Raw genomic sequence first — 12,711 nt, 5'->3', positions numbered from 1 at the left:
ATCAACGCTAAGTTGTGGTTCAGACGGATCTTTGTGTTTGCTGCTAATTGATTGAAGTCTGTAGGCCGAGGACGACAGCAATATTTTTATACGTACGCACGAAAGCAATTACTAAAAGAGAGCAACTTAAATCTGAATAGGAATTATGTAAACCTTTTATGATTTCTTTTTTTTTTAATTTAACAGGTTTTTAACATTAGCAGCTCGCTTAAAATGTTCTGTTTCTTAGAACTAGCGTTTAAGTGTTTGGTGAGATACCCTGGGGGGGACGGACGGGGGGCAATAAAGATGCAATTTAAATATAAAATCCAAAGATAGTACATTCATTATTTGTTATTACTTTACACTGATAAACTTAACTGAGATCTGACACAACCGTTCTTCTTGCTGCACCTCCTGAAGTCACAGTCCCTTGTTCATTAGCATAAGAGCTAAAGGTAGCTAACCAGAGCTAACACAGCTTGACATTTGCTGGTGTCGTGTCCAAAACCACACTACAGTATATATAAATACACACACACTATATGCTAGGTTTTGTCTCCCTCACTAGCCTCTGGCTAAGCTCATTGTAACCAGCCACTGTAATGCAGATGAGAGAGCGTCTGAGCTGATCCCAGGTGTTGAGTCACCTTCAGTTCCTGCTGTGTGAGCAAAGTAAGAAACCTTAAGAAGCAGCAGTGAGTGGTGCAGCCAACGCTGCTTTGTCCTGGGTTTCCCTTTTTTTTTTTTTGACATGTTCCAAAATGTTTAAGTCAAATTTATGGTAAATAATGATAAGATTTAACAATATGTATAAAATGTACTTCATTATATATAGAATTAAATCATTTTTACAGATCCACCTTTAACATCACTGTAATACTGAATAATCTGGGTTTCCCTTTTGAATATGATTAAAAAAAACAAAACTACTGGCGTAAACGTTTAACAACAATTCTTGCTCCCTGCACCTGGACTGTGGTTCTGTTGTTTAAACTGATATAATACCTTAACTCAGGGATTGACAACCACCGGGGCGGGGACCAGTACAGGTACCAGGTCATGTATCATTTGTTACGGATAAAGTTTAATTTTTTTAAACTTTTTTAAATTAGCGTAAGTCTGCTTAGTATTTTATTTTTTTGGTACCCGCCCCTGGTGGTGAGTAGTTACACTGCAGTTAGTCAGCATATTTATTTGCCGAGTCCCATGTCTGCCTCGTGTCTTCTTATTGGTTGTTTATGAGGGGTGCAGTCAACAGTTGTTGTTTGTTTGTGTGTGTGTGTGTGTGTGTGTTAGCTCTCTCACCTGTCCTATTCTCACAAATTCAGCTTGTCGCGCCTCCTCCTTCTTGCGCGCCGATTTCGGCGACTCCGGCAAAACGTCGCTGAACGATCGGCGATTTAACATGTTCTGGGGAGAAAAAGGAACCTAAAGATGGAATGCGTGGAGCCGACATGTTGTTCACACATGCACACGCACATGCACACATGGGATGAAAAAGAAAGCAGAGAGGAGTCTTATTGGCCGACCGTAGCAGAGGGAAATCAGCAGGAGTAAATCAAAGTTAGGATTCACTCGGTTTTTTCGGGGCAACGGAGAAAGGAGGGAAAAACAAGAGGGGGTAAAAAAGAAGGTGGATGTGAGGAGAGACAGCCTTGATGAGAAAAGTCAGCATTGCAGTAGTATCCAGCCGGTGTGGTGCAGTATGCGGGGGGCTGCAGTGGAATACAGCAGAACACAGCTCAGCAGTGGTTTCTGTCGGTGCCAGTAAGTGAGGTGACGAGGTGGAGCTAGAGGAGCGCTGCAGAGTCTCCTCCGTACTTCCAAAGGGCCTACATATCATGACATTGAAAAAAAAAAATGAAGGTGTACCTTGTGCAGGTCAGGCATTAGGTCCTGGTACAGAGAGCGGATTAACATATCAAGGGTCCGCTGACGCTTCTGGGCAAACGTTGGCGTCTCCAGTGTGGCTTTCTCTCCATTAATTACTATCAGCAGAAATGACAGATGTAGAGAGAGACACGTTTCAGAAGAAGAGGGATGAGGACCATTTATAGAATACGTCGCCTATGTATACATGTTTTTCTTACATTTGACTAGTAAAAAGTCCCTGAATTCATGGTGATCAGTAAACACAGGTGGAGACGGGAGGGGGGGTCCAAAGAGCGGAACACTTTCCTCTGAGAATATCTTCAACCTGCGACAGAGAGCATCTTGTTTACACTGATCATTCTGCAGGTGCAGTACAGCGAAGCCAAGTGATCATTCTGCAGGTGCAGTACAGCGAGGCCAAGAACCAGCATCCAGCATCTAAAGTATCTTAGTGACAAAAACCTAAGTCAGGGGTGTCAAACATACGGCCCGCTGGTGTAGTGTTTCCCCAACCTTTTTTTGAGCCACATATTATCAGGAAAAAAATCAAAACAAAAATCTCACAAAAATACATGTAATGAAATATAATAATCTTCTAGTTTAAATGACCTCATAATTGACTCAAATATTGCCCTGTTTAGTTGAAAACAACGCTGATATACTGGCAGGAATTGAAGAAAGACACTCACAAAGATCTTCTTCAAGAGCTCTGATTATCTTTTTTTTTAGTTTTCATAGCCATGTGCTGCCACCTAGCAGAAGAATATTTAATTATTCTGCATTTCAGGCTTTGATGAGCAAAGACGACTTCCTTGCATTAAAAAAGGGATAAAAACATGGGCTTATTATTATATATAGGTAACGATTGTACTGGCCCGGCCCACCTGACCTAATCAGGCTGTATGTGAATGACCCCTGACCTGTTTATTCATAATAAATCGAACTAAAACATGATATTAACAATTGTATTACGTGAAGCCACTCACCTGTAACTGTCATTCTGGCTATTATACCTAACTAATGCAAAAATATCTGCAGTAATAATTAGTCAAGGAAACACCGACAAAAGAGTAAAAAACATGAGCAGCTCTCAGGTTCACAGCCTCACAGAAAGAAGTCATTATTCAACCAAAGACTTTTTTGTGCGTAGCTCCCCGTCAACGACATCCACTTAATTTCATCCTTTCAGTCGGTGTGAAGGATACGGGTGAAGTGTGATCGGATCATTGATGGTTTGAAGGACGATGATGCGTCATCTCCTTCTTGGAATACTATAGTAACAATGTCATTTCCAATGTGCCTTTTCCGTTCCACCTGCAGAAGAGGACAGAGCAGAGACAGTGTTGAACAGGAACAGGAATTACTGCTACACCTGGGTCCAATCAGGAACTCCTAAACATTTTCAGAACTTATAGGTACCTCCGTTTAACAGATGTTTGTTTTTATACATAAAATAATATTAACATTTGACAAAGATCTTTTATAAAAACTGTTTTATTATATTTTTCACAGGTCTTGAACTGTGTCACATTTAATTTGATCAGATTTCCCAACCCTCGAAAAAAAAAACAAGTAAACAATACATTTTTCCTACCCTAGCACTGAAAATAGAGGCAGCGTTGTTGCAAACGTAAACAGTTCCAATTAGCTTATTAAAGACAACTCATTTTAAAAAACAAATTCACCTCGAACTCCTAACCCTCTTTTTCTTATATGACACTCTTATAGATTTTGTCCTGAACAAAAGTCACACAACCTTGCCAATTATTTCAGCTGGCACTGCAGGAAGCTGCAGAACTCAGGTGTGAAACAGAGACCTTTCTAGAACACGGCCGCCGCTCTCGTCAGCTCAGCTCACCTCGAGTAAAAGGCAGACAAGTAACAAGCAGCAGACACACTCCAATACTTCACGAGCACGGAGCGTTCCGCATTTTTCGACAGCCTAAAAATCTGCACTGATCTCAGGATTTCAGTGTTTCAGATGCGGCCTGATAATATTCAATATTATTGACGTTACAGAACTGAGAGAAAAGCAGGAATAATTTCTTTAATTTCCTCAAAGCTACGAGCTGCTCTGTGGTGTCGTGACTAATGTGCGTTAAAGATTTTGTAATTTCTGTAACGTCACTGTGGCGACAGCACAACTGTTTTATTATATTTTTCACAGGTCTTGAACTGTGTCACATTTAATTTAACAAGGTATCAGATCTTTAAGAAAAAAAAATTTGTTTTAGTAAAAATGGACACTTGTGTCCTGCCGGTCACAGCTGTCCAGACTCTCACTCACCTGCTGTTTGTTCTCTTTGGAGTAAGGTAACATGGTGGACACGTGGAACATGAGCTCGTGGCCCTGATAGACCGTGTAGATGGATTTGATTCCTGTAGTGTCATCTTTAGGGCCGAAGAGAGGCAGAAATGACGAATGAGAACGGTTAATTCTTCTGGTTTTGACAAATCCTGCTGCAGACGTGCGCTCACTCACTCTTGGTGTCCAGCCCACCACGGTACCCTGCCCAACCATGGAGCGTGATGGTGTCGCCCAGAAGGTTGAGGAACTTCTCGAAGCTCTCGCTCCCCGTCTCTGAAAACAGAAACACACACGGGGTATGTCGATGAAGAGGACTAAAATACACACACATTCGATTTGGTGCCATCTGCAGGTGGGTTAAAAAAAAACACAAAAACAAAAACAAACCCAAAACCTGTCTCACAGCTGTAGAATCAGAACAAGAAAAACCTCCTGTGTGTAGAGTGAATAAGTAAAAAAAGATTTCAAAGACAGTTACCGTTGCTGAACATCTCATCATCTGTTAGCTGTCCGTCTTTGGCGTACAGGACACCAAATTTAAAGTTGACAGATCCCTACAAAAAGGGAGAATTAAAGTTAAATTTGAAACTTTAAAGCATTAGCATTAGCCATTAGCTGTAAAAACATTCATCGATTTAATTTAACCAAAGATAACTCCAGTGGGATGACTATAGTTCTATCTATCCATCCATCCATCCATCCATCCACCCATCCATCCATCCATCCATCCATCTATATCCAGATGAATCCTGTTGAGGCTACAGATGCTTCCCTTTTTTATCATTAAGCATTAATGATATCCAGGTGAGAGAAAGGAAGCCAAAAAAAAAAAACAAAAAAAAAAAACCCAGCTGTGTCATCTCATACCTCCTGTTCCTCCAACACCAGCAGATCCTGGGGACAGAAGATTATATTCTCATTATAACGTTCATGTCCACAGTCACATGACTCAGCCCCGAGACAGGACAGGACATTTACAGATATGCTGAGCAGGAACAGAAAAAAAAGGTCCAATGTCAAGACTACACAGACAAAGGTTGATCCTCGGGCTTCACTCTCACCTTCTGAATCTCCGGGTTGAGAATCTCTCTGGGGCCTCTCTCGAACCGGTCCATGTTCATCGCGCTGGAAACGAGGACGGGAGCAGGAGCAGGAGCAGGAGGAGGAGGAGGAGGAGGAGGAGGGGCGATTAGTGATGAAAAAAGATACCAAGGTGTTTAGAGATTTGGATGACTGGCGGCCAGAGGGGTCAAACAAAAGGATGACACCTTATATGGGGGAATTCTCCACCAGCTTGTGCTGTTTATATGACATGTTGTTGAAAATGTGAAAAATAATCCTCGTTCTTTTGAGGGAATGTAAAATGTCTTATGTTTATACTGTGAGTTTTTTTTTACTCCTTGTAAATAATATCCAACAATACGTGGACATTTGTACAAACACATTCCTTCTGATAATGTTAGTTAGGAAATGCAATAATAGCTTTTAAAAAGTGAATGTGTCATTGTCCTCAGAGGACGGACGTCGTTGTCCAAATGTGTGTTAGTCCATCACCAGACCCAGGCTGCAGTTCTCACCTGAGGATGGATTTGACCGACAGTGTTTTGGTGGGACTGTAGGGGAGGCTGATCTTCAGAGTGCCCTGAGCAGAAGACAATAACAAGTGTCAATGACATAACATGGTTACACAAACATACAGGGCATGGGCTACAACTGGTACGCCAAAACATCAAAATCAGGTCCACAGGAAGAGTTTAGCTTTAGAATTTAATTTATTATACAGTACAAAATTTACTCGGTGATACCCACTTCCGCCCCCAGTGGCCAGTTGCACAATGACTTATGCTTATTTTTTAACAAAAATGTAATAGTCAAAGACACATTTGACTTTTAAACACGTTAGCAGAAAACGTACTCGCTGATAAAACTTATGTCACTTTTTCAGTCTGACTTTGCCCTATCCATTTTTTTCCCCGTAAGCGCCAGTTACTGAATATGTAAATGTTGAACAAACCAGTAAGGTAGTTCATTTCAGAGAAAAAGCTTCTTTGTCCTCCAGCCTGTGGAAAAGATTGAGGTCAATTGTTTAGTTTTGATAGTATTTTAGGAAGTTACCAACTGTTGTAGCTGTGCACCGTACCACGACACCCTGCGAACCTGCACCACGTTCCTTTATTGTTCCAACAACAGTATTAGTGCAGCTCTGAGAAAATGAAGGTCCGGTCACATATTTCCCAGTAAGTCATAAAATAATTAGCGTGAACTAAATTAGACCAGAGGAGTTGGAGCCAAACTGGGTTGTTCTCTTCCACCACGACAACAACATCCTGTTCCAGTTGGACTCTGACAGACACAAGACAGATCAATGTGATCAGCCTGTGGAGGTGCACGACCCTAATCAGGTTCCAGATGAGCCTGGTGGCCAGAATTAGATCTCAGCCATGAAGCTGAGTCACCACGCTACAATAACACAACCACCGACGTGCATTCCTCACACACACACACACCTACACACACTGACTTCAAACGGTACTAGCGTGGTCCCCAAAGATGTTTTCTTTTTTTCCCTGTATTCCTGCTATATTTAGGGAAAGTACCACCTACGACTGAGCAGCGCTCGCAAGATTAATTTGTTTTTGCATCAAATCAAATCGTGAGGATTTTCTCCTCCGCTGCAAACTCTGGACGAGGAAATGTTGAATTTTATACGCCGCTATATTTATCTCTTACTAAAAGAACGAGTGATGAGCAAATCTTTGAGAGCAAATCGGTGGTGTTCCCTGCATCTGTGGGTTTGTGACCCTGAACAACAACAACAACAGTCCTCTGTCCGGGCTCTTTGTCCAATCACACGTTATCGAGGGTTTTCAGCATTAGTTCATGTGACAGTTGTAATAACCACTTCCTGTAGGCGGGGTGGTTGTCTAACTTGACGGAGATATAAAACGGTCCGATGTCGGTTAGCGCTGACGTAACTAAAAATATGTTTTGTTTTGTCATAAAACTGTAGTCGAACTGGGACAACGTTCGTGTTCACTTATTTTTCCTGTTTTTGACCACTCCCCCTCATCTCTAACACACTACTGATTTCAATGAACTGAAGGTTGAACTGACCGACTTTCTCCAGAGAATCGCCCGGTACTGAGGGACCCGCTGATTGTTCTGGTCGGAGAGGACGACAGAAAGGTAGAAGGGGTTCTTCTCTGCATCGGTACCAATGTAGTTCTGGTGAACTGAGGGAGACAGAAATGATGGATCAATTAAATACCAACATACAGAGCAGGAGCTACCATCCAAATGACTGGGCTGAAGTAATCTACCTGCTACGACGTTAAATATATGTTTACTCATATAAACCAAACATACTTTGTACACACACTACAACAGGGGTGTCAAACATATGGCCTACGGGCCAAAACCAGCACGCTTGGGGGTTCAATCCGGCCCAAGTGATGAATTTTGAAAGTGGAAAAAATGCACAAATACTTCATGCGGATGTTTTGTCAAATTATATATTTGTCAAATATTCAATATGAATATTTGCTAATGTATGTCTAGGAAAACAAAGAGGAAAAACATGGCTGACTTGTCATCTAATGCCCTGACACCCCTGCACTAGAACATTATATTTATATATATATTTTTTTATGGTAATTGCTCATGATCACTTTGTGATCCACTAGTGGATCCCGACCTACTCATTGGGCATCACTGATATACTGTAGAGCATGACAGCACCACGACGTCACTGATCATCCACAGTCATCAAAGTTTGAATTTGAAGAGTTTTTATAATGAATCCAAGGAATGGGCTTTGGGAATTAGATCAAAATACGCCTTTTCCTTAGTGACAAATGATTCCGCTCTCACTCCCTCATGCTGTGGAATTCCACATCCTTTAAACTCTTTGTCATGGACTGGAGGCCTGTGTCTGTATCTGCTGTTTGTTCTCCTTCCTCCTCTGCCTTTCTGCTATTTTCTGCCTCTTTTTTTTTCTTTTTTAATGAACCCACATCCCTGCTTCTCCCTGTTTGTGTGTGTGTGACAAGAGGCAAAGACAATGATCTCCAGACAAAACCGCAGCGGAGCCGTGCATTCATGCCTCTGCCTTGTTGGTTGACAGGGTAACATGTTCAGAAACAATGGCGAACGGAGCCGCCAACTCAATTAGATGCAGCGTCTCTTCCGGCGATGGTGTTCCTTTCTTTGTATGTTTGGTTTTTCTTCTTCCGATATTAACCGTTTTGACGCTGTCAGGAACCCAGCACCTGGTTGGGTGGCTTGAATTTATTTTTCGGAAGTACTTTTACCATGGTACAGAGCAAAAATACAGATTGATTTCATGTAGATGTCAGAATAATTGGCCTGTAGTGGTTAATTTGTTGTGTTCAGTAACGCGGTCCTCTCGGCCCAGGCTGTGGGACACAGATGGTTCAGCTGCAGTCCACAGAGTTTGAGCCAAATGTCTGACTCACTTCAAACTTGCCATGCTCTACAGTATGGACTGTGACTGAAAAGTGACCCTGGCTAAAAGGGGAAAAGACATTTTTCTCTCCTTCCCCCTCCCTCCAACGTGTTGTTGCCAAACTTTGTTTTGCAATTATCTCCATCCATCTGAGGCTCTAACCTTTATCTTGGCCTTTCAGCTCAGGACATTTTTCCTGATTTAAGTCACAGGGAGGAAACTGAACAATGATCTCATGCTGCTCCGCTCGGCTGTGCCACCAATTCTCTGAGTTTGCAAACCAGGATAACAGGTTAATGACCGCCATGACAGACGACCGGGAGACTGATCCTAACAGGTATGAGCTCATTCTGGGAGATCTTTACTTTCGTAACTGTGACTCCCCCCTCTCTCTCTCCCTCTTCCATATGGATCCTCCCCCGGTGGTGATTACAGTGTAGTTGAGAATTAATGACTGCATGTGGCTGGACAGAGACAGTACAGAGTTTGTCTTTGAATGAGGAGCAGTGTCACGAAAGGATAAGAATAAAAATCAAACCTCAAACACACACAGGCCGTACACAACAAACTTTTATCCACCTGACTTCATGTGCTTATAAAAAAACATGGCTGCCCGGCACTGACCTTTTCCCAGGAAGTATTTAAAGAACCATCTGGTGTGGTACTCCGGGTTCTCCAGATGGACATCGGTTCTCCTCCAGGTTCCTGGAGTGTAGTCTGAGGTCTGTTAGAGGCGCACACAGAAAACACAAATATATCACGACGTCATGACGAGGGCCACAGCTTGATACGCAGTGCAGCGTTACTGAGTATAGTACACAGCCAGGAGTACAGTACACAGTACAACACACTGTACTGCTGAGGCTGCTGTGTTGTGATGTCTGATATTATAAAGGGTTGGTTTTTTTTTGCGGCGCAGGGTGAAAATGTATTTTAAAAAGGATTAAACTTTTTAGCGAGATTGCAATGTGAATGTGAACGCAAAATTTTAAGTAAAATTCAAGAAAAAACAACATACCTTACCCAGGGATGTCCGATAATATCGGCCCGATATTAGCATAATTATGTAATATCTGTAAGAATCGTAATCATTTTTTTCTCTGATAATAAAAACCAAATAAGGCAGTGTCTGGGTTTGGTCAAATGATGTGTGCCCTAAAAATTGTTTTGGGGAAAAACAGCTGTATATGAAAGTGAAAGTCACTAGATGGCAGCATTGCAACTCATTTTATTAATCTAGGGAGAAAATACTGTTTTAACCCATCACTTAAGCAGGCGACACTTCCATAACCACCAGGCCACGCTATATTGGTATCGGTTGAAATTAAGGTTTGGGATGATATCGGTATATTGAATATCGGAAAAACGTTAATACCGGACATCCCCATGCTTAAAAAAAAAAAAAGAAAAATCAAAAATGTACGGCCTCAGTCACGCTGCCCATCGCCACCTACTGGGTGAACAGGTTTAGGCATTTGTGCACAGAATTGTGTAGTACAGTATTACGTACCTCATCTGATGAGCCATTCTCCACCCTGAAGCGTCCTGCCCTCTGAATGGCCCCGTCTGCGTCACTGGAAATCAGCTGAGAGGGAGACAGATTTGAAATGATGACAAATCACACGTTTTGTACGGACGGTAAACAAACACTTCTCATATATAGTCGAGGACAACGGAGGAACCGGTGCAGACGAGTCGCCTCCTGGTGGCACCAGCTCCCTGCGTCCTCTCTCCAAACACCACAGGCTCCACAGTGGTGCATCATCAACAGCATCACAGCTCTGCTTTAATCAATAATAACGGCTGTCTGACATGATTTGTCCAATTCCCTTCACATTAGCGACACCTCTTAATGTTCCTCTCTCCATGTCTGCACCCCCGCTACTGATCAGTCCAATTATGTCTCCTGCTGACTCACCTCCCAGTCAGTGAGCAAAATGGGACACTTAATGATGGGGGGCGGGGGGGGGGGGGGGGGGGGGCAAGTTCCACCTGAAAGAGAGATTTCTAGGGTATTGGCGCTAACTGATGTTAGCAGCTGTTCTACAGAAGAGGCTGATGTAAACACACACACACACACACACACACACAGCTGTTAGAACATGACAGGACAGAAGACAAATGAAAAGATCTGAACTTTGGGTCCAGACTAGAAATGAACCAATGTTCAGAGAAAATGGATGAGGTTGCCAGGTCTGCCAGATGTCAGCCACTCCAGGTTTGTTTTCTGTAATTACACATATTGATATTCATGGGCCAGATTTGACCTGCGGGCCATAGGTTTGACACCCCTGATCTGAACCAAGAACATTACGTTTGTCCTGTTGTAGCAGCTGCACAAAAAACAGCAACCTACTGTTTTTGTTTGATTTGTAAAATCCACCAACCATAACCAGGTGGTAAAGGACCAGGTTTTAGTCAACTGATTTATTATGTTTGAAAATAACCAAAATATTATTTAAATTTAAACAAATATCTAGGTTATTTAAAATATTCAAAAACATTCACTTTGTCCAAAATGACAAAAATCCAAACAAATGTACAGCAAAACACCAACAAAAGTGATTTTTTTAAAAGGCTCAAATATCAAAAATAAATCAGGAAAAGCTACAAAAAAAGTCCATTAATTGGCTGAAAGTTGGACAAAGAACCAGAGAGACAAATGCCACCTGCTGCTACCTGTGGAGCCCACTGGTGGGGAAGGGAGACATGACAGATGGGGTGAGACAAATGGGAGGAAATTTTCAAAGTTCAGGTTATGATGTCACGACTGCACTTTTCTTTTCTTTCTTAACAACGTTGTGTTATTTGATACCATCGATTTTAATTCATGATAAAATATGACTTTACTTGGCGTTCAATAAATCTGAAATGTCATTTGTCAAGATTTTTACTGGGGCGACGGGGAGAGTGTGGGGATGAGAGGGGGGTGAGAGGGGGGTTCAGATGGGGCTTGAAAATCCCCACAATGACCAAAAAAAGTTTGAGAACCACTGGCTTTAAAGTATGAAATTGTTCTGAGGTTGGAACAGAAAACAAAGTATTTGTTGACGACATTAAAATACTGAATATATTTATGAGAAAAGCCATTTATTTTTAAACTAATTCCTTTGTTTCAGTCCCAGTGGTGCAAATATTTACCTCAAATAAAAAGAGGTAAAAAGTGATTGAATTTTTTTTTTTCAAATCATCTCTCGATTTCCCCCCTTGTTGGAAGCGCTGTCATCCATAGAACACGTGAACATATCCCAACAGGTATTGATCTTGCACCATAAGCGATGACTCATGTGTTGGCTGGGTTAGCGTCAACGCTGCCAACCGACTGATTTATCGTCCGTGTTCTTTCTCAGCTGACGTACAAACCCCCGCTCCACTATATTACTATTCACATCCTCATTTCCTGTGCAGCCGCAACATTGTCTCCCTGTGTGATGTTTTGTTGCCAGGCAACAAAACAGACTCTGCCCTTGCTGCTCCCTCCCACCCCCACTGCCCTCTGCTCTTCGACCACCTTTAGAGCTGCGTACGTTTGTACGCCTCTCTGTTCTGTAAGTATTGTATTCTTTAACAAATACTGTAAAAAAATATTCATTTTAAGTGGTATCTCAACTACAAGAACACACAGATATTTTTTTGAATATATAAAATATATTCTTTCCCCCCCGATGATGACATTTGGTGATGACTGTTCTAAATCAAGACAGCTGCAGCAAATAAGTTGTTGCTTCTTGACCCACTTTCTGTCAAGTTGATTCCCAACAGTGATTTTTGAGGTTCAGGCTTAGAGAAGGGGAAGTCAGACAAAGCTCGCTATTATTTTGTTTCTCTCGAGGTTTATTTTTGACATTTCACTTTGTATTTACTGTTGTGTTAAAATGAACCCATGACGGCTCTGTCATCCAACAGTCTCATCAAATCCACAACAGCGCTGAAGAAAATGTAGCTGCAGATCATTCTGAAATGTTTCACTTAGAGCTCTGAACAATCACTGATGGGTTTGTATTATATTTTCTTTACATACTGGAAAAACGTTGAGGTATTACTTTACACTTTTGTACTGCTTATTCATGCAGCACAAACTCTG

General features: G+C 41.8%; 2 protein-coding genes across 14 annotated transcripts in view; one reads left to right on the top strand and one right to left on the bottom strand.

The window, feature by feature from the left end:
* Positions 1 to 12,711, top strand: part of dab2ipb (DAB2 interacting protein b) — a 791,247-nt gene that overhangs the window by 439,049 nt on the left and 339,487 nt on the right. The window lies entirely within an intron of this gene.
* Positions 1 to 12,711, bottom strand: part of garnl3 (GTPase activating Rap/RanGAP domain like 3) — a 57,985-nt gene that overhangs the window by 14,655 nt on the left and 30,619 nt on the right. For 4 of the 6 annotated variants that reach the window (XM_008325799.3, XM_008325798.3, XM_008325796.3 and 1 more), the window contains exons 3-16: positions 10,138 to 10,212; positions 9,252 to 9,351; positions 7,277 to 7,395; positions 5,740 to 5,804; positions 5,224 to 5,287; positions 5,030 to 5,056; positions 4,641 to 4,716; positions 4,337 to 4,435; positions 4,142 to 4,245; positions 3,060 to 3,168; positions 2,841 to 2,886; positions 2,073 to 2,179; positions 1,855 to 1,970; positions 1,288 to 1,410 (exon numbers count right to left, since the gene is read on the bottom strand). In XM_008325799.3, the coding sequence (XP_008324021.1) occupies positions 1,288 to 1,410; positions 1,855 to 1,970; positions 2,073 to 2,179; positions 2,841 to 2,886; positions 3,060 to 3,168; positions 4,142 to 4,245; positions 4,337 to 4,435; positions 4,641 to 4,716; positions 5,030 to 5,056; positions 5,224 to 5,287; positions 5,740 to 5,804; positions 7,277 to 7,395; positions 9,252 to 9,351; positions 10,138 to 10,212 (1,230 nt within the window). The remainder of the gene's footprint in view (positions 1 to 1,287; positions 1,411 to 1,854; positions 1,971 to 2,072; positions 2,180 to 2,840; positions 2,887 to 3,059; positions 3,169 to 4,141; positions 4,246 to 4,336; positions 4,436 to 4,640; positions 4,717 to 5,029; positions 5,057 to 5,223; positions 5,288 to 5,739; positions 5,805 to 7,276; positions 7,396 to 9,251; positions 9,352 to 10,137; positions 10,213 to 12,711) is intronic. The other 2 variants (XM_008325795.3, XM_008325801.3) reach the window with 1 other exon arrangement.

Source organism: Cynoglossus semilaevis, chromosome 14, assembly GCF_000523025.1.
Source record: "Cynoglossus semilaevis isolate Cse_v1.0 chromosome 14, Cse_v1.0, whole genome shotgun sequence".
Classification (NCBI taxonomy): Eukaryota; Metazoa; Chordata; class Actinopteri; order Pleuronectiformes; family Cynoglossidae; genus Cynoglossus; species Cynoglossus semilaevis.
The sequence above is the reverse complement of the archived record's forward strand: the minus strand, read 5'-3'. Positions and strand labels throughout refer to the sequence as shown.